General features: G+C 48.3%; 1 protein-coding gene across 4 annotated transcripts in view; it reads left to right on the top strand.

Moving 5' to 3' along the window:
* The window catches only part of PPP2R5C (protein phosphatase 2 regulatory subunit B'gamma), a gene marked incomplete at both ends in the record, with an annotated part of 152,059 nt that overhangs the window by 11,261 nt on the left and 113,227 nt on the right, over positions 1–27,571 (top strand). For 3 of the 4 annotated variants that reach the window (XM_080706787.1, XM_080706794.1, XM_080706792.1), the window contains one exon: positions 16,604–16,769. In XM_080706787.1, coding sequence (XP_080562913.1) covers positions 16,604–16,769 — 166 coding nt within the window. The remainder of the gene's footprint in view (positions 1–16,603; positions 16,770–27,571) is intronic. The other variant, XM_080706791.1, reaches the window with a different exon arrangement.

The following is a 27,571-nucleotide window of genomic DNA, read 5'->3' on the forward strand; positions in this document are numbered from 1 at the left end:
GGGCCATAGCCTCTGGGAATCCAAACGAGGTCCCGCCTTGAGAGAAAGCGTGTGGCCGTAGACCAGGCCAGTTGTCCCCGGAGGCGACACCTGGCCGCCTCTGTTCACTGTCTAGACGCTCTCACGGGGCCAGTGCTTGGTTCTGCCCGCGTGAGCATGAACATGTCACCACTCGTGGGTTTTCAGAGCTGCAGAGTTAGAAGGAAGGGAAAGAGCTGTGGGGTCGCGTGGTAATCCATTACACTCCAAATACCCCGGAGGGAGGCTGGGTCCCAAAGCCACTTGCTGTGTTGCTGTTTGAGTGACGGGTGCAGCTCAGTGAAGAGCACTGCCTAGTATGTGCAGGGCCTGAGTTTGGCCCCCAGCACTACAGATCCATCCATCAGTCACGGGCTCACGACGCCCTGGTCTGCTGCCAGAGGCCTCTGCCAGCTTGAGGGTGCTGAGAGCAGGGTGACCACTGAGTACCTGGGATTCAGGCTTGACATGTCCCCCAGGTGAGGGAAGCCACTGAGGCCTAGTTTTACCTTTGAAGGACAGCCCAGGGCTGTTGGGAGGACTGGAGCGAGCCTGTGCCCTGGCAAGTGTGCCCTTGCCGCACGCCTGCCGGGCCTCTCCGTATGCCAGTCCACTCCCCGCACTGCGGGTCTAGCACTGCACTTTCCTTCTGCCCCCCCACCCCCAGCCGGGCGGGGTGGCACATGCCTGTAAGCTCAGCTACTCGGGAGGTGCAGGCAGGAGGATGGCAAGTTGTAGGCCAGCCTGGGCAACCTAGCAAGACCCTGTCTTAAAGGAAAACAAGAGGGGCTGGGAATGTGGCTCAGTGATAGAGCAGCCTGGACTTAATCTCCAGTACTGCAAAGGAAAAAAGAGCCCTTCCCCATAACTCCAAATGCCGGCGCCCAGGCCCCTGACGTCTCCTCAGGCAGGGCAGAGCAGGCTTCCACCCAGCTGCCGTTCAGTGGCCCCCAGAGCCGCCCGGCCCTGCTCTGTGGACACGCAGCCTCTGCCTTCCAGTGGCTCCTGGGGAAGGGAGAGGGCCTGCTCGTGGTTGGGGTTGGTAAGTGATTTCCCAAGATTGAGCCAAACAGAAGGAGACTGAAGCAGATGGGGCCTCCCTCACCCCCTGACGGCAGCTAGAATCCAAGCTGGAGAGTGGCTGGAGAGGAGGAGGTGAGCCTCGCTGGGGCTCCCCACCCCGGCGGGCAGCGGAACAGCACCCTACTTCTTGACAAGGAGGCCGATGCCCAGCTTCTGCTTACCAAGGGCCCCCGCGGCGGAAGCGCCCCTTCTCGGGGTGAGCAGGTGGCCTGCCACGCGCCGTTCCCTAGCTGTCGCTGCAGAAGGCAGAGGGCAGCACGGCGCCGCTACCCCCAGAACATTGCCTCCCCGGAGAGGGCCCTTCCCCGCGAGGCGCCACTCTTCACCCGCTCCACCCCAGCCCTAGCAACCACTGAAGTGCGCCCTGTGGACTTGCTTTCTTTTGGGGGCTGTGCTGGGGCTTGAACCCAGGGGCATTTTACCTCCAATTACCTCTGGCCCTTTTTATTTTGAAACAGGGTCTCCCTGAGATGCGGAGGCTCTTGTTTAGTTACTGAGACCAGCCTCCCACTGCAGCTCCCAGTTCTCCTCTCGGCCTGCATGTAGGCTGCCTGTTTGCATCTCTTCTAAATACAGTCATGCCAGCCGGGCGTGGCGCACACTTGTCATCCCAGCACTCGGGAGGCCGAGGCAGGAGGATCGCAGGTCACGGCAGCCTCAGCTACTTAAGCCCTCTCAACTCAGTGAGACCCTGTTTCAAAATAAAGAATAAAAAATGGGGCTGGAGTATAGCTCAGAGGTAGAATGCCCTTGGGTCCATCCCTAGTACCACCAAAATAAATAAGTAAATACATACAGTCAGGTAGTGTGTGGCCCTCTGCATCCGCCCCAGCACCGCGTTGTCACGGCCCATCCTGCTGCAGCCTCTGTGGCTGAGGCATACTCGGCTGTATGGAGAGGGCAGTTGTGCCTCGTCAGCTGGTGGCTGTCGGGCTGGTTCCCAGGCTGCCGTGCGCACGCATCTGTGCCACACACTCGTTGGAGCACTTGTTTTCAGTTCTTCTGGGTATACACCTGGAAGTAGGATTCCTGGGTCATATGCTAATGCTGTGCTTACCTAACTGAGAACCCCAGTTCTCCACAGCTCCTGCCCCATTTTACATTCCCACCATCAGTGTTCAAGAGATCCAGTTTTTCCACATAATTGCTAAAAATTCTTATTTTCCATTTTTAAAAAATAGCGCCAGGCACAGTGGTGCACGCCTGTAATCCCAGTTACTTGGGAGGCTGAGATAGGATCGCAGGTTTGAGGTTGGCCTCAGCAACTCAGTGAGACCTCAGCTGCTTAGCAAGACGCTGTTTCAGAATAAAAATGGCCTAGGGTGTAGCCTGGAGGTAGAATGCCCATTATGACTCCTAAAAAAAAAATCGTAGCCGTGCCAGTGGGTGCAGAATGGTGTGCCCCAGTTTTATGTGTGTCTCCCTAACGGCTAGCAGTGTTGAGCATCTTTCCGTGTGCTTGTCGACCTTTCATCTATTTTTTATATTTTTATTTGGAAACGGGGTCTCTTAAGCCAGCACTGCTGGCTTCAACCTGCGCCATCCTCCTGGCTCCGCCTCCCAAGCGCGGGGATTACCACGCTCGGCACCTTTGCCCATTTTTAAATTGGTTTGGTGTGTGTGTGTGTGTGTGTGTGTGTGTGTGTGTGTGTGTGTGTGAGAGAGAGAGAGAGAGAGATATTGATTGATTGATTGATTTAGAACTAGGTGCCAGAGATTGAACCTCAGGGGCACTCTATTCACTAAGCTATACCTCTAGGCTTTTGTGTGTGTGTGTGTGTGTGTGTGTGTGTGTGTGTGTGTGTGTGTGGTACAAGGGGTGGAACCCAGGGTCTTTCTACCTCTGGCCTACACTCCCAGACCAATTTTATATTTTGTTTGGAAACAGGATCTCACTAAGTTGCTGAGAGCCTCACTAAGTAGCTGGGGCTGGCTTTGAACCTCCACTATCCTCCTGTTTCAGCCTCCCAAGTGCGGGGATTACAAGCGTGCGCCACCACACCCGGCTGCCCTTTTTGTTTTGAGACAGGATCCCACTAAGTTGCCCAGGCTGACTTCAATCTTAAAATTCTCCTACCTCAGCCTCCTGGGTCATTTTGTTTGCAGGCCTGTGCCACCAAACCTGGCTGGTTTTCTTTTCTTTTCTTTATTTTTTCTCTTTTCTTTATTTTTTCTTATTTTGTGGGTCTGGGGATGGAACCCAGGGGCATTCGGCCTCCAAGCTACATCCCCTACCCTATGTTTTATTCTTTATTTTTGAAACAGGGTCTCACTGAGTTGCAGAGGGCCTCGCTAAGTAGCTGAGGCTGTCTGCGAACCGCGACAGAAACAGTTATGTGAAGGGTCAGATCAGTAGTTAAGAGTCAGTGATAATGTGGAGGAGTTAGCAAGCTCTTCAGATAAAAGGAAGGTGAGACACAGTTCCCACTATCAGAAAGCTAATGTGTCTTTGTAGAAGCAGACATGTGCTTCAAGGCGTGCCTGCGCATGATAGATGCTCCTGAGTGGTCAGGAGCATCACGGCTGTGCGGCATTTGCGCCCGGACTGACTGAAGACTGAGTGTTTCAGAAGCCTCCATGGGCGTTTTGGTGTCGGAAGGAGAGGAGGACATTACCCCTCCAAGGGCCGGGCATGGGGACAGGATGGGCACAGAGCACATCGGAGGCGCATTCGCGCCACACAGCGCTGCGACAGACATGCTCACGCAGCCATCCCTGCTGCGTGACTTCATTTCCTTTCATATGAATCTGAAGTGGGATTGCTGGATCATGTAGGGATTTTGTTTTGTTTTGTTTTGTTTTTGTACTGGGGATGGAACCCAGGGGTGTTTGACCTCTGAGCTACACCCTCAGCCCTATTTTTTACTTTTTTAAATTTTTGAAACAGGGTCTCACTGAGTTGCAAAGGTCCTCCCTTAGTAGCTGAGGCTGGCCGTGAGCCACAATCCTCCTGTCTCAGCCTCCCAAATGCTGGGATTACAAGCATGTGCCACCATGCCCGGCTGATTCTTTGTTTTTATGATAGCCATTTGAACTGAGATGAGATAGCATCTCACTGTGATTTCGATTTGCTTTTTCTGGTCGCTAACACTGCTGAGCATTTTTTGTTTGCTGGTGTTCTAGTCTGCTTCTCTTGCTGTGATCAAAGAACTTGACATGAAGAACATAGAGGTCGGAAAGTTTGTTGGGCTCATGGTTTCAGGGTGCAGTCTATAGTCAGTTGGTTCCAAGGCAGACATCAAGGCACACAGCACGGTGGAGAAAAGCTGTGCTCAGCTCAGTGATGGCCAGAGCAGAGAGAGAAAGAGAAAGCAACTGGGACAGATATAGTCCAGGCCACACCCTCAGGACACCTCCTCCAGCCACGCTGCAGCTGCCCACTCATGTGGCTAGCCCTTCAGTGGGCGTATCCCCTGGCGAGATGAAACAAACCCTGGTTCAGTTATCTACCTCTGAATGAGCTTGTGTTGTGTTTTCAACCCATGAGCCTTCAGGTGGCATTCCAGACTGGGCTGTGACAGCCATTTCTGTTTCTTCTTTTGAGAACAGTCTGTTGAGATCATTGAACGCTTTTCAATGTATTACTTATTTTGCCAGTGATTTCCGATTTCCCTGTGTGCTGGGTATTAGCCCTCTGCCAGGTGAGTGCTCGGCAGTGCCCCGACCTCCCTCTGTAGGTCACCTCTTGCTCTGTTGTGCCTTTTGCTGTGCAGAAGCTTTTTAAGTTTCGTGTAATCTCATTTACCTGATTTTGCTTTTGTTTCCTATGATTTTGGACCCCTAAGCAAAACCAAAATACTATTTTTACACTTAAAACTTTTTTTTTTGCATTTAATCTTTTTTTTTATTGGTGCACTGTATTCATACATCATAGTGGGATACAAACTTTTGTAGACATACATGCACACATTGCCCAGTCAGCCCCCACCCGATCCCCACCCCATTCTCTCCCCATCCCTCCCTCCCATGCTTGGCTTAGTGGTTGACATCTAGTATTATAGCAATTTATCCAAAATTAAAAATGATAATCTCACATAACAGTTTCATTTATCTGATACCAAGCTTTTGATGACTTAAAGATAACATTTCAATATTTCTTTTTACTTTCTTTCTTACCAGAGAATATTTTTTTTCTATTTTTTTTAGGTGAAACAGTCATATATTTATATACTTATTTTTCAGAAAAAAACTCTATCCTAATATGGAATATGGACTCTAGATACCCAAAACGATCTTGAAAAAGAACAAAGCTAGAAGATATATATTTTCTGATTTCAAACCATATAAAGCTACAATAATTGAAACAGTGTAGTACTATTCTAAAGGCAGATATATAAACCATTGGAGTTAAATAAAAGCCTAGACCTAAATTCTTCCCTATATTGTCAAGTTATTTTTGACAAGGTTTCCACGAACATTTGGTGGTAGAAATAATAATCTTTTAACTAAATATTGTTGAAAAATAATAATTACATGGAAAAGAATAAAATTGGACCCTTACCTAATCCCATATACAAATATTAACTCAAAATAGATAAAAGACCTAAATATAAATCTTAAGACTATAAACTTTTAGGAGAAAATCTGGGTCATAAAACCTCACAACACTGAAATTGGCAGTGATTTCTTGGATATGATTTCAATGGCACAGGCAACAGAAGAGTATACAAACTCCCTAAAAAAAAAAAATATTGTATATCCAAAGACAATGTAAACAGAGTTAACAGTTACTAGTAGAATGGGATAAAATATTTCCAAATGCTATATCTGAAAGTATATTAATATTCCAACTAGAAATCCTAAAAATTAACAACAATAAAGGCAAACAATACCATTTAGAGATAGGTAAAAGACTAACATAAGTAATGAATCTCCACAGATAACCAATCTTAGTTGACTGTTGGATGGAAACTCTTGTTTCTCTGGTTCTGGTGTGTGTTACCTATTTCTTCTTTATAGTTAATCTCTTTGAGTATTTTCTCTAGTGCTGGTTTTGAAGACAAAAATTCCTTCAGTTTCTGTTTGTCATGGAAGCTTCTTATTTCTCCATCTAATTTGATAGAAAGTTTTGCTGGGTAGGAAATTTTTGGCTGGAAGTTGTTTTCTTTCAGAGTTTGGAATATGTTACTCCAAGCCCTCCTGGCTCTCATGACTTGGTTTGGGAAGTCTGGAGTGATTCTAATTGGTTTGCCTCTGAATGTCATTGGCCCTTTGTTTTTGTTGCCTTTAAGATTCTCTGCTTGGCTTCCATATTGGTCATTTTGACAATTATGTGGCGTGGGGATTCTCTTCTCCAATCCTGTCTAAAGGGAGTTCTATAAGTTTCCTGGATCTGTGTATCAACCTCTTGCTCTATATTTGGAAAATTTTCTGCTATTACTTCCTTGAAGAGATTGTTGATCCCTTTGGTTTCACTTTCTTTCCCCTCCTCTATTCCAATTATTCTTAGGTTAGCTCTCTTAAAATGGGCCCATATTTCTTCAATATCAGATTCCTGCTGTCGGATATTTTTTCCTAGATTAGAAACTATGCGTTCATTTTTGGAATGATCATCTTCTAAGAGCGAGATTCTGTTCTCCATGTGTTCTAATCGGTTGTTTGTGCTTTGAATTGAGGCCTTTACTTCATTAATTGCATCCTTTATCTCTCTTTGGCTCTCTCTCTGAATTCTTTTTGAAATACCTCTATTATTTCTACAGTTATTTTCCTGATTTGATCTTCTAGAAATCTCTGATTTTCTGTTTTATCGGGTTCTGATGTTGTGGGGTTGTGGGCATTCATTGCTCTATTGTTGTTCCTCTTCCCATGATTTCGGAAGTTTGTGCCTTCTCTGGGTTCTTCCCTTGGGTCACTATGACTTCACTTAAGGTGTTCTGGATCTCGAGTCAGTAGTATCTCAGACCCCACTACTCCTTTACTGGGTTGTATCACAGAGTCTCCGACCCAGAGAGTCGATAGAGGCTGCTTTAGACTATGGGGGGTGCCAGGTTGCACGTTCTCCTATGGTGTGATATCTCTGCCACCGCCCCTCCCCCACTGGGTCAAGTCCCAGGGAGTACAGTACTGGGATTTCTCCTCTGTGGCTCGCAATTTGACTCACTGTTCTTGAGTACGCAGATGTAGCTGTCACTTAAAACATTTTAACAGTAAATCTTGAAGACTGCTGCCCCATCCCCCTTCTCAGTTGGTTAGTTGGAGTCCAGATTCAAATCAGCTCTGGATATTTAGGGTTTGTGTATCCTTTATTGCTCTTACTCTAAAGGGTCCTTCTCCCCCCCTTTTCCCTGTAGTACTGGAGATTGAATTTAGGAGCATTCTACTGTTGAACTGTACCCCAGCCCTATTTTGTTTATATATATATATATATATATATATATATATATATATATATATATATATATATATTATTGGTGCATTGTAGTGAAACATCACAATGGAATACAAGACTTGTGAGGATATCTAAGCACACATCTTCCAGTTAGCCTTTATCCAATCCCCATCACATTACCCCCCCCTCAATCCCATGCTTGATTTGGTGATTAACTTTGATATATTTAAGTACATCATGTGTTTTAAAGAGATTCCATCTTCCTCCATCCCAACCCCTCTGATTGGTCACTTTAATTGCTCCTCCATAGGGCCCTTTCTTCCACTAGATTTCTTCTTATTACCCATTTCTTCCTAGTTTTTGCATATTAGGGAAAGCATCTGATTTTTTATTTTCTGTGATATTTCTCTGTGTATACCGCATTGTTAGTTCTGATCCCACTCTTGAAGGCCCTGGCACCAGCCTGGCCACCTGGAAGACTCTGATCCCAGCCTCGCTGGCTCCAGCACTGGCCTTGCCTCACGGCAGGCTCCTATCCCAACCTCAGAGGCCCCAGCACCGGCCTTGCCTTTAGGCAATCTTCTATCCAGGCCTCGCTGGCTCCAGCTAAGGCCTCACCACATGGGAGACACCGATCCCGGCCTTGCTGAACCCCAGCACTGGCATATGGCAGGCTCCAATTCTGGCCTCCTTGGCCCCAGCACCAGCCTCCCCCCTCGACAGGCTTCGATCCTGGCATCCGAGGCCCCAGCACCAGCCTTGCCTCACAGCAGGCTCCGATCCTGGCCTCTCTGGCCCTGGTACCAGCCTCACCCCTCAGCAGACTCTGATCCCAGCCTCGCTGGCTTCAGCACCGGCCTTGCCTCATGGCAGGCTCCTATCCCGACCTCAGAGGCCCCAGCACCAGCCTTGCCTTTAGGCAATCTCCTATCCTGGCCTTGCTGGCTCCAGCTAAGGCCTCACCGCATGGCAGGCACCGATCCCGGCCTTGCTGACCCCAGCACCGGCCTCACCACATGGCAGGCTCTGATCCCGGCCTCCTTGGCCCCGGCACTGGCCTTACCCCTCAGCAGGCTCCAATCCTGGCCTCTGAGGCCCCAGCTCTGGCTTTGTTTCACGGCAGGCTCCGATCTTGGCTTCGCTGGCTCTGGCACCAGCCTCACCCTTCGGTAGGCTCCGATCCCGACCTCGGAGGCCCCAGCACCAGCCTTGCCTCACGGCAGGCTCCAATCCCGCCCTCGCTGGCCCCGGCACTGGCCTCAGCCCTTGGCAGGCTCCAATCCCAGCCTCGGAGGCCCCAGCACCAGCCTTGCCTCATGGCAGGCTCCGATCCTGGCCTCGCTGGCCCCTACACTGGCCTTACCCCTTGGCATGCTCTGATCCTGGTCTCCGAGGCCCCAGCACCAGCCTTGCCCCATGGCAGGCCCCAATGCCGGCCTTGCTGGCCCCGGCACTGGCCTCACCCCTTGGCAGGCTCCGATCCCGGCCTCGGAGGCCCCAGCACCGGCTTGCCTTATGGCAGACTCCAATCCCAGCCTCACTAGCCCCGACACCAGTCTCACCCCTCGGCAGGCTCTGATCCCAGCCTTGGAGGCCCCAGCACCGGCCTTGCTTCATTGCAGGCTCCGATCCTGGCCTCACTGTCCCTGGCACCGGCCTAGCTGCCCAGCAGGCTCCTATCCTGGCTTCAGAGGCCCCGGCACCTGTCTTGCTGTCCATTGGGCTCAGTTCTCTGCCTCTATGAGCAGGTCGTCTACAGATGTTCCCTTTTTTCTTCCTTTTTTTTTTTTTTTTTTTTTGGTGGTACTGGGGTTTCTGGAAACCTTTCTACCTCCAGGCTCTACTCCTGGAGACCTATTTTTATATATATACTTTTATTTGGAAACATGGTCTCTTAAGCCAGCAAGGCTGGCCTCGAATCTGCGTGATCCTCCTGTCTCCTCTTCCCAAGTGCGGGGATTACAAGCGTGTACCACCATACCCGGCGTTGTTTGATTTCTTTTTTTTTTAAATATGAGAGAGCAGTACATGTCTTTTGCGAAAGCTGGGACTCCAAATACTTAGTGGCAATTTTGTCTTCCCTCCAAAGGCAGAGGTCCATAGCTTCACTTCGGAGAGAAGGCTCTGCTGTTCCACGTGTACCCTGACCTCCCGCTCTGCGCATGGGAGTGTGGTGGCCATGAGGGCTGATGACTCCCAGAACACACAGTGTGGCGGCCCATCCTGACTATGCGGAGCTCCCTCTAAACCCCCCAAACCCTTTTACTACTTAGCACGTTGTCCAGAATTTCCGAGCATGTGTGGTAGGAGCAGTCTACTTTTGGGGAGATTTCCTCAAAAGTTCAAGGTGGACTGGACTGGATCTGTCTGCCCCTCCAAATTCTGGTCACCACCACCGCCGCTGCCGCCACTGCTATCTCAGTTCTCTCCTGAGCACCTTTCCCACACAGTTTGTTTTCCAGAATTCCCGAGCATGTGCGGCAGTAGCAGTATACCTTTGAGGATATTTCTCTAAAATTATGAGGTGGATTGGATTGAATCTCTGCCTCTACCGAATACTGACTGCCACTGCCACAGCCATCTCGGTTCTCTTCCGAGCACCTTATTCACACAGCATGTTGTCCAAAATTCTGGAGCGTGCGCGGTGGTAGCGTTCTACCTTTGGGGCAATTTCTTCAAAAGATCAAGGTGTATTGAATCAGATCTCTGCCTCTCCTGAATACTGGCTGCTGCCATTGCCGCTGCCTCCACCATCTCAATTCTCTCCCAAACACTTTTCCTACACTGCATGTTGTCCAGAATTCATGAGGATGTGTGGCGGTAGCATTCTACCTTTGGGACAATTTCGTCAGAAGATCAGGCTGGGTTGGATCAGATTTCTGCCTCTCCCAAATACTAGCCTCCACTGCCACCGCCGCTACCACCTTCCTCCTAGTTCTCCACTGAGCTCCTTCCTTACATGATATGATGTCCAGAATTCTTCAGCATGTGCGGCAGGAGCAGTCCCCCGTTGCGGGGATTTTTTCCAAAAGTGCCAGGTGAATTGGATAGAATTTTTCTGCATCTCCTGAATCCTGGCTGCCGGCCTTCTTGACCCCTTTCCAATATTTTCTTTTTTAATAAGAGAAGACAGTATGTGTGTTTTGAAGAGGTTGTGGGATTGAATGCTCAGCAGCAGTGAATTTTATCTCCTTTCCAAGAGCGGAGGCCACAGCCTCACTGCGCAGAGCAGGGTCTGCTGTTCTGAGCGCACCATGGCCCCCAGCACAGCACAGAGGAGTGCGGTGGCCAGGCGCGCTGAGCTCCCCGGGTTGTGCAGCTCGGCTTCCTGCCCACGTGCTGAGCTTCCCAGGATGCGTGGCTTGGCTTCCCACCCAGCGCTGCTGGGCTCCCTCCACCACACCTGGGTCATTTTTCTTACAAAGTATGTTGTTAAGAGTTCCCAGCATGTGCGGCTGAAGCGGTCTTTTCTCTAATCTCTTCTGGGGTGTTCTTACAAATATCACTTTCTTGCGTGGTGGGCGCCTCATAGTCATCTTGCTTCTAATTCCGCCTTTATCCACTCTCTCTCCTGAATTCTAGTTAGGAAGTCATGGCTGGAAATGTCTCCTTAAGTTGTTCCAGTCAGGTATTAAACCAGAATCTGGTGTCCAGGGCTTCTCCGAGGAATGCATGTTTTTATTGGCGGCCGCAATTGCCACTGGGCCTGCGGCTGCCGCCATCTTGTCTCACCCTCCCTATTTTGTTTTATTTTGACCAGGGTCTTGCCAGTTTACTGAGACTCTCACTAAGTTGCCGAGGGTGGCCTTAAACCTGTGTCTCTTGCCCCCCGAGTGCTGGGATTCCAGTCATGCCCCACCACATCTGGCTCCTTCTCTCTTTTTTAAATGAATAAATTGTTCATACGTGTTTGGAGCCTATGGTTCTCAACCAAAGGTGATTTTGTCACTCAGGAAATTTGCGGTATCCGGCCACAGTCTTGGTGTCACAGTTTGAAGCCGAGGGCTGGTGGGCCAGGGGTGCTGTAAACACCTGTGGTGCACGGCACAGCCCCAGCAGCACACGTATACTGGCCAAAGCCAGCAGTGCAGTGGTGGCGAGGCCTGCGCGGGCCCGCAGTTTGCGCTCTGCAGGCTGTCTTCCCATGGGTCTCAAATACTCTTTTCTCCGTCTTGCTTCCTGTAAACTGGTGGTTGGACCCAAGACTTGGTCAGATTCACACTGGACTTCTTGGGGAAGTAAAAATGCCTCTTAAATATGTCGCCTGATACTAGTGGGCCTTGGCACGGAAGCAGTGGCACTCTGGTCAGTCTCTTAAAAGTTGCAGAAGGGAGCCGGGCGTGGTGGCACTCGTGTCTAATCCTAGTACTTGGGAGGCCGAGACAGGAGGATCTCAGCAACTTAGTGGGGCCCTGTTTCAATAAAAAATAGGGCTGAGGGTGCAGCATGGATGTGGAATCCCCTGAGTCTAATCCCAGAGCAATAATAATAGTACAGCTGCAGAAAGGGGCCTTTTAAAAGGCACTGGAGAGGGGACCTGCTGCAGCGGGGCCTGTGGGAGAGAAGGTCAGCGTGGGGCTCGCACTGGGGCCCAAGTGCCCGGCCTGTGCCATGCACTTGTGCCTTGGTGGTGACGCCACTTCTGCACCCCACTTCCCTCGCATGGGAGAGCCTGGAAGTCACAGGCAGTGTTTCAGGCTCTGCCTCCCTCTAGCTGTGGCCCCTCGAGGCCAGGGTGCGCCGTGACACACGCCGTGGCCAACACAGATGGTGTGGGCACGTGCTCCGGGGGACACAGAGGGTCAGTGGAGTGTGTGGTGGGACAGTGCTCTTCCTGGAGACGAGGCGCTTACCCGGAGCACCTGTCTCTCCAGAAACTTGCTTTCGTGGCTGCCCCCACCACACCCCGCTGCCCTCACACCTTTCCCACCTCGTCAGCCCCTGGGCCTCGGCCTCCCTTTGCCGCCCGCCCGGTGTCCAGCCTCACACCCTCACATGTGCTTTCCTGCTCCCACCCGGTGCCCCAGCCCACCAGCAGCAGGCGTCCAGCCACCCACCGAGCTGTTGTCTCCCCGACCCTGCTGCGCCCCTCGTGCCCCACTTCTCCTCTCCGTTCAACCAAGTGTTTCAGAAGTGTTGCCGCCCCTCCTGCAGGGCTCCAGCTGGCCTCCCTGCCGTGACCTCCTGCTGCGGCCCCGCAGGTCCTGGCCATCTGGGGACATTTGGCAGGGCTGACGCTCTGCCCTTCCTTCCTCGGGCCACGCTCCCGGGTTCTTCCTGCTCGGCGGCACGTTCCTCGGCCTTCCTTGTCTCCTGTGTCTTGTGTTGGGAGGTGGCCTTGCGTAAGACTTGGTACCCTTGACTTGCAGTTTCCCGAGCACCTCAGCAGCGAGGAAGGCAGAGGTCTCGCTGGCTCTGGGCTGTCTGATTGGTAGGACAGCCAAGTAAACAAAGTGCTGTGCAGCAGCTGCGCCAGATCATAGGAAAATAAATAGGATGCGTTCTAGAAGTGGAGCGAGGTGGCCGCCCTTATCTTGTGGAACAAAATGCCATGTGGGGACTTGAGACAGCGCGGCCACACCTGAGTGTTCCTTGCCCTCCTCAGCGGCCTGTCCCATGTGCACCTGTGTGCACATGCCAGGCCCCTCTTCTTACCCCTTCCCCACTTGGCCCCGCGTGTCCCTGGCCTGTCGGTGTGCCCTGTGCCCATGACACTGTTCTGTCCAAGCCAAAACCATCATCTCTTACTCAGACTGTGAGACAAAGCCGCCTTGGGGCCCCTAGCCCTGCCCCCATTTTTGGCGTGGCACTGGGGATTGCACCCAGGGACATCACACTGCTAACCTATCCCCCCAACACTATTTTTATTTTGAAACAGGGTCTCACTAAGTTGCTAAGGGCCTCACTAAGTAGCTGAGGCTGGCTGTAAACCTGCCTCTCCCTTTCTCAGCCTCCCAAGCGCTGGGATCACAAGCATGTGCCACTGCACCCAGCCTGGCCCAGGGAGTCACAGGAGCTGGCTGGGGGCGCCATGCGGGCCTGAGACAGTGAGGACCTTGGAGTCTGATCAGAGTGGGGACGGAGCCGAAGGATCCAGTGTAGACGCTGGGCAGCGAGAAGGAAGCCTGTGGCAGGGAGGCCTGGAGGAGCCTTTAACCACCACAAAGCCAGCGGGATCAATGGGGAAGTTGGTGCCGAAGATTAAGCTTGGGGCCCTGGGACTAGATTTTCTTCTCCAGGTTCAGGCCGCCTCCTGGGGGACGCCCTGGAGGGGCAGAGGGAGCCAGTGGCAGCAGGGCAGAGGCCTTTCCCGTGGGCGGCTTCACTTCCTCTGGATACATTCGACTCTGCTTGGAGAGTTCCCTGGATCACCAAATCCCAGGCTCTGAGTTTGGGTACATAGATGCAGTTTGTTTTCCTGTTGGTAGAAGTAGCCATGGAGCTGTTCTCATTCTTCCCCTGCCCATTGTCTATCAAGGCCATTACGTGGAGAGCACTGGATTGAACGTTATTGAAGAATAAAAGCAGGTAGAAGTTGTAATCTATGGGAGCACGTGTGTATGTAATTGACCAATTAGAACAAGGTAATTTCTGGGAGGGGTTCTCTGTGACTATAGAATAAGTCCTTTTTCTAGGTTCCCCCCAAGAAAGCTGAGCAGATGGTTTTAACTGGGGGGGAGAGGCAGAGTTCCATGGAGGTGATTTATATAGATGGGTAGGGTTTTGTGGGGGGGGGTGCTGGGGGTTAAACCCAGGGGCATTCTACCTCTGAGCTACACTCCGAGCCTTATTTTACTTTTATTTTTTAAACAGGACCTCCTAGGTTCATAAGTCTCACTATTTGCTGAGGCTATCCTCGAACCTGCAATCCTCCTGTTTCAACCTCCCAAGAACTGGGATTACAAGCATACACCACCATACCGGCTATAGATAGGGTTTTTTTTTTTTTTTAAGGTCTGGGAATGAAGCCCAGGGGCATTTAACCTCCAAGCTACACCCCTGCCCTATTTTTTATTCTTTATTTTGAAACAGGGACTCACTAAGTTGCAGAGGGCCTCACTAAGTAGCTGAGGCTATCCGTAAACCATGATCCTCTGGTCTCAGTCTCTGGAATGCTGGGATTACAAGCGTGCGCCACCACACCCCAGCTTTATAGATAGGTTTATTTGGTTTTTTTTGTTTTTGTTTTTGGTTTTTTTTTTTTTTTTTTTTTTTTTGGTGGTACTGGGGTTCTTGGAAGCCCTTCTACTTCCGGGCTACACTCCCAGACCTATTTTTATACTTTTTTAAAAAAAATTTGTAAACAGGGTCTCTTAAGCCAGAGCAGCTGGCTTCGAACCTGCGCGATCCTCCTGTCTCCGCCTCCTGAGCGCGGGGATGACAAGCGTGCCCACCACGCCCGCCTTTAGATAGGTTTTTAAGGACAAAATATCTGTTCTTTCATGATCACATGGGATGAGAGGCAGGTGTTATAGTAGTCAGATTTCGTCATTATACCTGACCCAGGGTGCTCACAAAGAGAAGGGGCTCAAGGGCATGGTGCCTGCGCTGGCTCAGTTTTGGTGAAGCCTGAATGACAGACGGCAGTGGTAGGAGTGTGTGGTGGAGACCGGTGCCCCACAGTCCCTCCTGAGGCATGTCCCCAGGGCAATGTGGACCTCCCACAGGCCCACACCCCTCCCACTGCCACCCCAAGCCTCCACACGCGAACCCCTAAGGGATCACAAGCCACATTAAAGCCACCGCGGCATCAGGACCCAAGCAGCGCAGGAGAGCGCGCGCTGAACAGGACGATGCAGGCCGTGGGCCTGTCACTCCCGCTCAGGATTCTCTGCCTGCTGTTGTGGATGAAGATGAGAGAATTGGTCTTGGGGAACTCTTTCCAAAAATTCTTACACAGCTTATTAAAAACAAAGCAGCCCTCACTGCTGTGAGACTCCACTCGGGGTAGGAGCCGATCCCCAGCTCTGATGGCTGTGCTCTCGTGCCCGGTACAGCTGGAGTGGGCTGGGTGGTCTGTACTAGGTCAAAGCTTGGCAGACCTCGGAGCGCACATCTGTGCAGGAACAAACCACACCGTTTTGGGCAGACGGATGGGCACAGCGTGTGCCCTGGAAATCTCGGTGGCCAGCACCATTGTAGCCGGGGGCCGTCACTGCTGGGTGGTGTGGCAGCAAACTGGGCATCCCATGGCTGCTGCTCCTTGCCCACAGAGCTCTCCTGCTGGGCGCCCGCAGCCCCAGCGTCCTCCGGCCTTTGTGGGTACCCAGGCCGCTCCCGCTCCCCTCCAGTGTGCACCCCAGCTCAGGATGTCAGAAGCCATAGGGGCCGTGAGGCTGCCTAGAGACGAAGGCCTCAATCAGCAGCTTGGAGGCGGACGCACGAGAGAGCCAGGGGAGAACAGTTCCTGGCTCAGGAAGCGGCGTGATGCAGCCTGCACTCACCCTTGAGGGCTGAGTGGCTAGCTAGCCAGGAAACCTGTGCTCTTCCGCGGCTTTTGGGGTGTTGCTTCCTGTCACTCTGTGCAGACAGCCATAAGCTGAGCGGCTTGCCAGAGACAGACTTACCATCTAGAGTTGTGGAGGCCAGGTGTCTGAAGGGTTCTGGGCAAGGCTGCGCTGTGTCCATCCTCTGGCCTTCCCAGCGCCTATGGCTGCCCGTGCTTCTCGGCTGCAGCCCCTCTGTGGTCCTCACAGCAAGCTCTGGGGTCTTCGGACCTCTCGACTCCTTGCTTTCCCTTGTGAGCCCTCCTGCCTGCCTCCCTCCCTGAGGACCTGTCTGATGACTTGGGCTGACCTGCCAGTCAGGATCATCCCCCCTCTAGGGGAACTGAGTCTCATCGGCAGAGTCCCCTTTGCCACTGAGCTCACAAACTCACAGCCCCAGCGACTAGGATGTGGCGCCTTTGGAAGGCCATTCCTCAGCCTGCCACATCAGCTGCATGGTAAAACGGGAGACGTCAGAGTCTGCATTGGCCGTAAGAAATGAGGTGCCCCGTGAGCCGTGCACCCTCGTGTTGCTGGGGGACGCGAGCCTCGCCCCCTAGCAGCTCTTGTGGTGGAGTGAGGACCACTGCTCCGCAGTGAGGCTTGGCTGTGTGCTTTTCTGACTTTTAATTGTGCTTTAAATACAGCCTTTTTCCATATTCATTTGTTTTTGTCTTTATTTTGGAAGCCAATTTCCAGCAGGAAAAACAGCCTTGTGTCTGTCCAGTCTTCGACATCTTCTAAAATAAAAGTCCCAGCCCCTCAGCCCGTCTTGAGGAAAGAAAAACGGCAGAGTTCTTCACGGCTCAACGCCAGCAACAACAGAGAGCTGCAAAGACTGCCATCTCTGAAAGGTGATGCTTGTCTTCTAAAAGTCAGATTTGGGCTGTGGCGGGAGGAATAATGTTTTGATAGTTTGCTGCTTCCTTGGCCTTTGCTGTGTTTATATTTTGCGGGAGCATCCTTTCTTCTTGATTGAGCTTTTCTTGGACTAAGTGCCATTAACTTATTTACTCAACTAACATTTAAAACTTCCAGGGCTATTAAGATAAAAACCTAATAACTAGTGTATTATACTACACTGAGAAAGCAGAAGAAACTTAAAATCTTTTCATGCCAATTTCAGGTGAGCTAGCCAACTACTCTCAGGTAATTCTGTTGTTGGTCTTAGGACTCAGCCGACTTAGAGAGGAGCTCCTCCAAGCAGGTCACTGAGAAGTTGTAGTAGGGCCTCTTCGTCCTTCCAGACTCAGTGCTTTGTTTGTTGTGACTCGTTTGGAGATCACCTTCAGCCACGGCTGCTTCTTTGACATTAGTCAAAGTGCTCTGCACGCGGACCCCCGACAGTACGCTGTCCCTTTCCACTTGAGGGGTTCAGTCCTGCAGGGGTCTGAGGTTGAGGTACTTACAACCTCACAAGGAAAAGGGGGTAATGACCCAAAAGAAAACTTGTGAAACCCGAGAACCTTTCTATTTGCTAAATGTAAGATGAGCGAATAAAGAAAATCGATATTTTTCATAGCTAAGTTTGTAATAATGGATCATTTGCAGTCCTCACTCGTTGAGTGTGCGCTTCGTGAGAGCGGAAGCTTGTCTTCTTCATGGCTGACTCCCAGGCCTTGCGCTCCGGGCCGAGCCGGAGCTCCACGGCCTGCTGGGCTTGCAGGTGGCTTTCCTGCCCTGCTTGCTAGGAGCCCCCACCCCCACCGACAGAGCAGCTCAGCGGCTGTGAGGGCGCCTCTCGCTCCTGCACACCTTCCGCGCCCATTCCCAGGCGGCGAGTGTGTAGGGAGTGTCATGAAAGCAGTCCCTGTTGTGGATGCTGGGGCCACAGCAGCCAACACGACTAAGCCCCGCCCTCGCGGGCTCAGCAGCCCACCAGCGAGATGCCGGAAGGGATGTGTGCACAGGACTCCTCCTCCAGTGCTCCCAGTAGGCCACGGTCAGACAGTTTGGATGTCTGGATGGAAGAGGCCGTGCATGACTCTTACAGAGCCTTTGTGGGCCGCCCCGTGCTGTGTGCAGTGAGGGCACGATGGGGCTCTGCCCTTGCAGGTGCCAGCGGTGTCCTGTCTTCTGACGTTCTCCAGGGAGTCTGCACCAGCCTCTTTCTCCCGGCCGTCTGCTCTGCGCCTGTTTGCTGCTCTCAACCTCCATTCCCTACTTTTCTCGTTTTCCCCAGGAAGAGTGACACTCAGTAGCCTTCCGCTGGCACTGAAACGTTCACCGGCCCCAGAAGGGCCGAGTCTACGCTCAGCCCACATGTGGGCGGGATTTCACATCCGCCCGCCAGCTCCTCTTGCTGACGTTGTCATGATTCTGTATCAGCTGTTAGTGAACAGTTGCTTCGGTATCTAAGCTAAAGTAATATCATAGTTAAGAAAAAATGGATTGGTGGGCATGATGAGAAAGTCCAGTATGAGCTTGGAGAAGTTGACACTTCTGCGTAACCTCCCCGTCCAGGGTCTTCTTGTCTATTTTAAGAGTTCGGGTTTTCTTGGATGTCTCACTGTTCATTAATTTATTCCTAAGCACCTTGTGTTCTTGTCACCTTTGTGGCTGCTCTAGCTGCTCCGTTTCTGCTTCAGATCGGTTCTTGCCAAAACTCCTGAAAGCCATTGGTTTTTAAACACTTCCTTATAGCCGGGCGTGGGCGCGCTTGTCATCCCCTTGTGGGAGGCGGAGGCAGGAGGATCGCAGGTTCGAAGCCAGCCGCGCTGGCCTAAGACCCTGTTTCAAAAATATAAAATAGGTCTGGGAGTGTAGCCCAGAGGTAGAAGGGCTTCCAGGAACCCCAGTACCACCATAAATAAATAAATAAATAAATAAATAAATAAATAAATAAATACTTCCGTATAACGTCACCTTACCACATTTTCATATTAATCTTAGTAATTTGGGGGACGAGGTGGAGTTTTTTGAGGTACTAGAGATTCTACCCACACATGCTAGGCAGTGCTTTACCACTGAGCACATCCCCAACCCCTTTAAAATTGTATTTGGAGGCAGGGTCTCACTAAGTTTTCCAGGGTGGCCTTAACTTGTGATCCTCCTGCCTCAGCCTCCTGAGTAGCTGGAATTACAGGTGTGTGCCACCATGCCCAGGTCTCTTCCAGTATTTATACCAATACCTGCTAGTCGTTCTAATTTGACAGTGCTGGCCAGGACCAGTTAAACACAGATAACAAGGTGGTAGCAGGCATCCTGTTGCTCCCGTGGTGGTGAATGGCTTCAGGGTGGCCTCGTTTATCGCAGAAGTGTCTCTTGGTTGTGGGAACTGGTCTTTGCGGGCTGGTGTCCAGGGTCCATGGCAGCAGGGCCCTGGCTGGCCGTGCGGGCTGCGTGCTGCTGCTGGGCCTTAGCAGACCATGCGACTTCTCTCCATATGGTGTTAGTGCAGCAGGGTTGCTGTGTTGACAGATTTTTCTGGTTTGAATGATCTCTACCTGAATAATCCTTAATTTTGTTGTGATGTATTATTATTTTCATACACTGCCGATTCTGTTTACTTAAGATCCGTGTTTACTACATGAAGCTAGTGTGCCATTTTCTTCTTCGCATTAGTGTGTCTTATGGAACCTCAGCTGCGGTGCTGCAGGCACTCTGCTCTTTCTGGGAGGTCTCTGAAGGTTTCCAGGCAGCCCGGCGCGCCCGCCGTCACCCGTCAAGATAGGGCCTAAGCCTGCAGCGAGTGGGTGGCCCTGTGCAGGGCTGAGGCCGAGTCCCCCCCTTTTTTTTTCAGTACCGGGGATGGAACCCAGGACAGTCTATCTCTGAGCTACACCCCCAGCCCTGTTTTTTATTTTGAAACAGGGTCTCACTGAGTTGCAGAGGGCCTCACTAAGTAGCCGAGGCTGTCCAGAAACCGAGATCCCCGTCTCAGCCTCCCGAATGCTGAGATCACAAGCGTGCACCACCATGCCCAGCTTGGCCCAATGCTTTTCCGTGCGCTAATCTGCACCTTCCGTCCAGCACTGCGCCTGGTGCAGGAACAGCTCCCCAAGCTCGCCTGCGTGCCTCCTCGGGGTGGCCTTTATTCTCTTGACATTTTGTTGTGTTCCGTGTCTCTTCTCTACTTTTATTTTTAATTATTTATCCTATTCCTTTGATCACTTTCCTTGTTGATTAAATCAAATAGCACTTACTTGGTTTTTTTGTTTGCTTTTTAACAATAAAGGAGTTTAAAGCCATGCGTTATTCTGAGAATAACTTCAACTCCATCCCTAGACTTTTAAAAACTTACAAGTTATAGACTTTTCAGAGTTTTATTGAGACATAATAAAATTCACTCATCATGAGTGTCAGTTTTAATTGTTTCAGTAGGTGGGCGGCGTTGCACCCTCACCACTCTGGCTGTAGAACATTCCCACCTCCTCTAAAAGCAGCCTCTACTGCCCACCCTGCTGCCGGCAGCTGCCGGTCTGCTCCCCATCTCCAGATTTCAAGTACAACGCGGGCTCTTTTCTTTTAAGTTATTGAGCTTTTCCTTTTATGTACCCTTTTCAAAGTAATAAGTTCATCCTAGCATCTTCTAGGGACAAGAATATTTTTGTTTTAATTGACAGATAATAATCATAATATTTATGGGGTACAGTGTGATAATTTGATATATTTGTACAATGCACACTGATTAAATCTGGGTAATTGGCATTTCCAGTTCCTCAAACATGTATCATTTCTTTGTGGTGGGAACCTTCAAACTCCTCTCCTAGGTATTTTAAAATATGTAACAAGTTATTATAAACTAAGCCCCTGCTGTGCTGTAGAGCTAGACCTTACTCCTCTTCTTTACTGTATGTTGGCATCTGTTTTCTAACGTCCTAACCCTTAGCCTTCCCAGACTCCTGGAGCTGTTCTGCCCTCAGCCCTCAGAGATGAGCTGTTCCAGTCCCCGTATTCGTGAGAACAGGCTTCCTTTGTCTTTCTGTGTCTGGTTTATTTCACTTAATATCCTCAAGTTCAGATATGTTCCCACAAATGACAGGGTGTTGTGTTCGAGGGGCCTCTGCACTGTTTTCCATAATGGCTGTGTTCACATTCCCACCAGGGTGAGCAGGAGCTCCTGTTTCACCACAGCCTCACGAGCACTGTTACTTTTTATCCTCTGAGTAATAACCTTTCTACCTGGACTAAAGCAACTAAAGCGGCACCCATTGTGGTCTGGATTCGTGTTTACCTGACCATCGGTACTGTGTCCAGCCTGTTTTCACTTACTCGTTGGCCATTGTGCCTTTTCTTTTGGGAAATGTCTCTTCAGATCATTTTCGGTGTGTGTGTATTGTGTGTGTGTGTGTGTGTGTGTGTGTGTGTGTGTGTGTGTGTGTGTGTGTAAATTTGTATATAACATTTGTATATAATTGTATGTGTGTGTCTGTGTCTATATATATACACATATGTATGTATGTATGTATGTATGTATGTATTTATTTATTGTGGTACTGGGGTTCCTGGAAGCCCTTCTACCTCCAGGCTACACTCCCAGACCTATTTTTACATTTTTTTTAATTTGGAAACAGGGTCTCCTAAGCCAGTGTGCTTGGCTGGCTTCGAACCTACGCGATCCTCCTGTCTCTGCCTCCCAAGCGCGGGGATTACAAGCGTGCGCCACCACGCCTGGCTATACTTGTTTATTTATTTTGGAAACAGGGTTTCACTAAGTTGCTGAAAGCCTCACTGTGTAGCTGAGACTGGCTTCAAACCTCTGCGATGTCTCAGCCTCCCAAGTGCTGGGATTACAAGCGTGTGCCACCACGCCTAGCTTACGAACTGCACATTTTAAAATAAGCTTTCTGGACCAGGCGTGGTGGCGCACTCTTAAAATCCCTGTGCTTGGGAGGCAGAAACAGGAGGATCGCGCAGGTTCGAAGCCAGCCTTGCTGGCTTAAGAGACCCTGTTTCCAAATTTTAAAAAAGTATAAAATAGGTCTGGGAGTGTAGCCCAGAAGTAGAATGGTTTCCATGAACCCCAGTACCACCAAAAAAAGAGCTTTGTGGGTGTTTCTTGTTTGCTTGCTTTTGCCTTTGGTTTTCTTCTACATCCTGAATATCCACCCTTTGTTGGATGAGAACTCTGTAAATATTGTCTCCAGTTCTCTAAGCTGCCTCCTTGCTCTGTTGAGTGTTTCTTGAGAGGGGTCGACTTTCATTCTTCCGCATGTGGATATCCAGTTTTCTCAGCACCATTTAAAATATCACCTTTGTAAAAATCAATTGGCTGTGACTGGGTTTATTTCTCTTTTTTCTATTGTTTCATTGGTTTGTGTGTCAGTTCTAATGGCAGTGTCGTTATGTTTTGGTTAGTATAGCTTTGTAGTACATTTGGAAGTCAGGTATTATGATGCCTCCAGCTTTATTCTTTTTTTTTTTTTTCTGGCGTGTGATTCTTTTATTTCTTGACACATAAGTGAATCAAAAAGTGTGTTTAAGCTGGGCGTGTTGGCTCACGCTTGTAATCCCCACACTTGGGAGGCTGAGACAGGAGGATTGCACAGGTTCGAAGCCAGCCTCAGTTACTTAGTAGGCTCTCAGCAACTTAGTGAGACCCTGTTTCCAAATAAAATATAAAATAGGTCTGGGAGTATAGGCCGGAGGTAGAAAAGCCCCGGGTTCCACCCCCAGTACCAAAAAAAAAAAAAAAGTGAGTACTTAAAAAATGTTGGTTCCATCTAGAAACACAAAACAGGTTTCAGTGAGCTCAATTCCCTGGTGTACTACTGCTGATACCAAGGGAGAAGAAATGCCTTGTCCTTGTACTCGGCCACTTCCGACCCATGCTGAAAGGCTGGACAGAGGAACTCAGAAGACCAAGTGAACATGGGAAGCCATAGCAGAGAAACCTAAGATTTAAGTTTTAAGTGGGAAGTCTCTAATCCTACCTGGACGGTGCTTTCCCATGGGTTTCTCAGCATGAGTCTCCACCTCACAAAGCACCTCTGGAGACTGGGCTTCCCACGGACACAGGGACGGCAGCAGGTCCAGGAGGTTGGCACAGGGACCCTGTGACTATGACGAAAGGAATCGAGGACCAGGTGCTGCGCTTCCCTTGTGTCCCACGGGCGGAACAAGTAGTTGAGCCTCGGTAGTTTTCAGCTTTTTGGCAGATGGCCCCTCAGAAAACATCTCCTCCTCAGCCGGGCGTGGTGGCACACGCTTGTAATCCCAGCATTCCAGAGGCTGAGACTGGAGGATCGTGGTTCGCGGACAGCCTCAGCTACTTAGTGAGGTCCTCTGCAACTCAATGAGACCCGGTTTCAAAATAAAGAATAGAAAATAGGGCAGGGGGTGTAGCTTGGAGGTCGAATGCCCCTGGTTTCCATCCCCAGACCCACACAAAAAAATTATACATACATACATACATACATACATACATACATACATACATACATATGTAATAGGCAATAGGCCTGGGAATGTAGCCCAGAGGTAGAAACCCTCTGGGTTCCACCCCAAGTACCACCAAAAAAACAAAAAACAAACAAAAAAAACCCATCTCTTCCTCAGCTGCGTTTTGCTTGAAAGACTTTGTGATCTGGCTTTCCCTCATTCAGTATATACAAGCTTTATTATATTGAGGTATAGTCCTTCTGTACCTAATATTCTGAGGAGTTTTCCTTATGAAGAATGTTGAATTTTATCAAATGCCTTTTCTGTTTCAGTGATCATAATAGTTTTTGTTCTGCAGTCTGTTGATGTGATGTATGTGATGTATTACTCTTACTGACTTACATGTGCTGAACCATCCATGCTTGCCTCCCCGGGATAAGACCCACTTGGTAATAGTGTATAATTTTTTCTTTGATGTGCTGTTGGATTCAGCTTGCTAGTTCTTTGTTGAGAAGTTTTGCATTGATGTTCATCTGAGATAATGGCCTGAGGTTTTTTTGTCGTTATGTCCATATCTGGGTTTGATATCTCTTTTTGTTTAGTGCTGGTAATTGAACTGAGGGGCATTCTATCTCTAGCTATAACCTTAGACCTTTTATTTTTTATTTTGAGAAAGGGCCTCACTAGGTTACCGCATCTAATTGCAAACCTGGGATTCTTCTGTCTTAGCCCCCAAGTTCTGGAATTATCGGTAGGCAACACCATATATGGTTTGTCATATAGTTGTTTAAAAGTCCCTGGAGATGCTTTATGTAACTTTCATTGATCCTTTTAGTATCATATAGTGACCCATGTCTCCGTTTACAGTTTTGACTTTAAATCTTTTATGTGATCTAAATAGAGCTACTTCTGTGGGCCTGGATTTTGATTTTGATTTGTTTGTAATATCTTTTTCCATTTTGTTGTATATTTTTACAAAGATTCACTGATTCATAGATCATTCTATGATTCATAGATCCTTCTATCACAGCCTCCCAAGTACTGGGATTACAAGTGTGTACCGCCACACCTAGCTTTTGTCTACTTTTAGGCTGACTTTCTTATTATTGACTTGTAATCGTTCCTTACGTATCTTACCATGAAATACAGTAAAAAAATAATTGCAAAAGTGAAATAGAAAATATACCCACAATTTTTAATTATTGTGGTCAGCAAACAAAATTACATTGCTATAAATTGCTACTAAAGTTTCTAAACAATTTCTGAGAATTTCTAGATTTCTTTATATGTGATCAGCCCATCTATTGACCTTTTAATTTCACATATTTTTCACTTATGGAAAATCAGTTTGGTTCTTTAAAAAGCCTGCAGTGTAATTTTTACATATTTTCTTGTCTGTTGCACATACTGTTGAATTCGTCATGTAGGTAAAACAAGCACAGCCACAGGGGGTCTCTCCAAGACTACATTGGACGCCCTCCACACCTGCAGGTAAGGAAGCAGAGTGTAGAGGTGCAGACTCCAGGCTGGAAATACACAGAAACCCAAACTTGCACAGAACTCATTAACAGTGACTCCTGACACAAAGCTGTCAGAGGCGAGAGAGGGGCCCAAACACTCAGTCCCAAACACTCAGTGAGTGTGTTCAGAAGCTGACAATAGGGTACAGAGCAAATAAGAGACATTGGAATATACTCCAGGAGCTACCACAGCAATCAGACATTCATATATTATATGGGCCCACTTCATATTCATAAATTTGTAGGATTTTTTGTTTTATTTTGTGTTTTTTTTGGTTTTTTCTTTTTATTTGGGTTTTTGTTTGGTTGTTTTACTTTGTTGTCTCACATGGTCGCTAGTTCTTTTTATTTTATTTTATTTTTGTCCTTTTTTCTCTTTTGTTTTTTTTTATGTACAATAATTCGCATTTGTATCCTTTTTTTTTTTTTTTTTTTTTTTTGGTAGTACTGGGGTTCCTGGAAAAACCCTTCTACCTCTGGGCTATACTCTCAGACACCTATTTTTTATATTTTTATTTAGAAACAGGGTATCTTAAGCCAGCAAAGCTGGCTTCAAACCTGCGCGATCCTTCTGTCTCCACCTCCCAAGCACAGGGATTACAAGCATGCGCCACCACGCCTGGCTAGCTTTTGTATCTTGTTTTGTTACTTTCTTTGTGTTTGTTTGCTCCTCCCCCCCAAACTTCTTCACTTTCCCTATCTACTTTCTTCTCTCAAAGCATTTTTTTCTTTACTGTGTTTCCTTATTTAATACTGAAGTTATTTCAGATCTCCATACTTAAAAATTCTACTAAATACAAGAGTCCTACTATCTAACCTTCTCTTATTCTCAACCAGATACTACCTCATTATACTTAAATTCTTCCTCAACCTAATCAAATCCTCTACCTTACTCAACTCTTGGACCCATCACCCATCCCTCATCATTGGAAAAAGTACTGCTTACCTGCTGACACTTCTAAATTTCTACTACTAAGACTGGATTAGACATAACAACAACAAAGATGCCAAAAGATCAGAAAAACAAGCATGAGAACCTTGAAAAATACGAGAATTAGGAATAGTGAAGAAACAATGGGAATTGCAAATACTGACCTACAAGAAATGCAAGAAGGAGAATTCTGAATCCTGATCTACAATATGATGAAAGGCCTCAAAGCATCCGTACAGAAAATGAAAGAGGAAACGGAAACACTAAGAATGAATCAGAAAGAGGTCTGGAATGAAATGAAAGAGTCAATAAATGAAAAGACAACAGTAGAAAGAAATTCTGTAAGATTAGATAAAATGGAAAATAGAATATCATTGTTAGAAGACAACTCATTCAAAACTGAAAGCACAGTCAACAGCATACAGAAGTCATTACAGCAACAAAACCTAGACATCCAGCAACTATGGGAATATGAAACATCCTAACTTACGAATAAAAGGCATTGAAGAAGGGATAGAAGTACAGACCAAGGGCATTCGTAATCTCTTCAGAGAAATAATTTCAGAGAATTTTCCAAACATGGAAAGAGACTTGGACTTACATGTTCAGGAGACATACAGAACACCATTAAGACAAGGTCAAGGAAGGACCTCCCCATGCCATGTAATAATCAAAATGACCAATATAGAGGCCAAGGAAAGAATCTTAAAAGCAGTGAGAACAAAAAAACAGGTCACATATAGGGGCAAAACTTATTACCCCAGACTATACGACCCAAGTTATGAATGCCAGGAGAGACTGGTATGATATGATCCAGATCCTGGAAGAAAACTTCATCTAAAACTGCTGTATCCAGCAAAATTATTATTCAGAATTGATGGAGAAACAGAAGTGTTTCAAGATAAGCAGAATCTCAAAGAATTCATGAACTCAAAGCCAACCCTAGAGAAAATACTTAAAGAAATAAGCTATAAAGGAAAAAAAAAAAAAAAGAAGCAAGTTACAGAACCAGAGAAGAGATGAAGTTGATCAGCAGGGCATCTAAGTAAAGAGAAATAATATTATACCAAACAAAAATTAGAACACAAAATGACAGGAAATAAAAATCATATTTCAATAATAACTCTGAATGTCAAAGGACTTAACTCACCAATCAAAAGACATAGACTGGAAATGTGGATTGAAAAACATAATCCGCCAAGCATGGTGGTGCACGCTTGTAATCCCCGCACTTGGGAGGCAGAGACAGGAGGATCGCACAGGTTCGAAGCCAGCCGCGCGCGCTGGCTTAGGAGACCCTGTTTCCAAATAAAAATGTAAAAATAGGTCTGGGAGTGTAGCCTGGAGGAAGAAGGGCTTCCAGGAACCCCAGTACCACACACACACAAAAAAAACATAATCCAAATATATGCTGTTTGCAAGAAACTCACCTTACAGCCAAAAACATTCACAGATTGAAAGTGAAAGGATGGAAAAAGATATATCATGCCAGTGGATGCCAAAAACGGGCAGGGATAGCAATGCTGATATCCAGCAAAACAGACTTTAAAACACATCAGAAGAGACAAAGCAGGGCACTTCCTTTTATTAAAAGGAACAATCCACCCAGAAGATATAATGATAGGAAATGTCTATGCTCCAAAATATGGGTGTAACCACATTTGTAAAACAAACCCTCCTGGACATCAGATCTCAAATAGACCCAAATACAATAAGATTGGAAGATTTTAACATACCTCTCACACCACTGGGTCAATCTTCAAGGCAAAGATGAGTAAAGACTCTTTAGAACTAAAGAAAACTATAAACCAAATGGACCTAACAGACATACAGAATATTTCAATCAGGAACTACGGAATACACATTCTTCTCAGGAGCCCAT

This window comes from Muscardinus avellanarius (genome assembly GCF_963383645.1).
Source record: "Muscardinus avellanarius genome assembly, chromosome: 12".
Lineage (NCBI taxonomy): Eukaryota > Metazoa > Chordata > Mammalia > Rodentia > Gliridae > Muscardinus > Muscardinus avellanarius.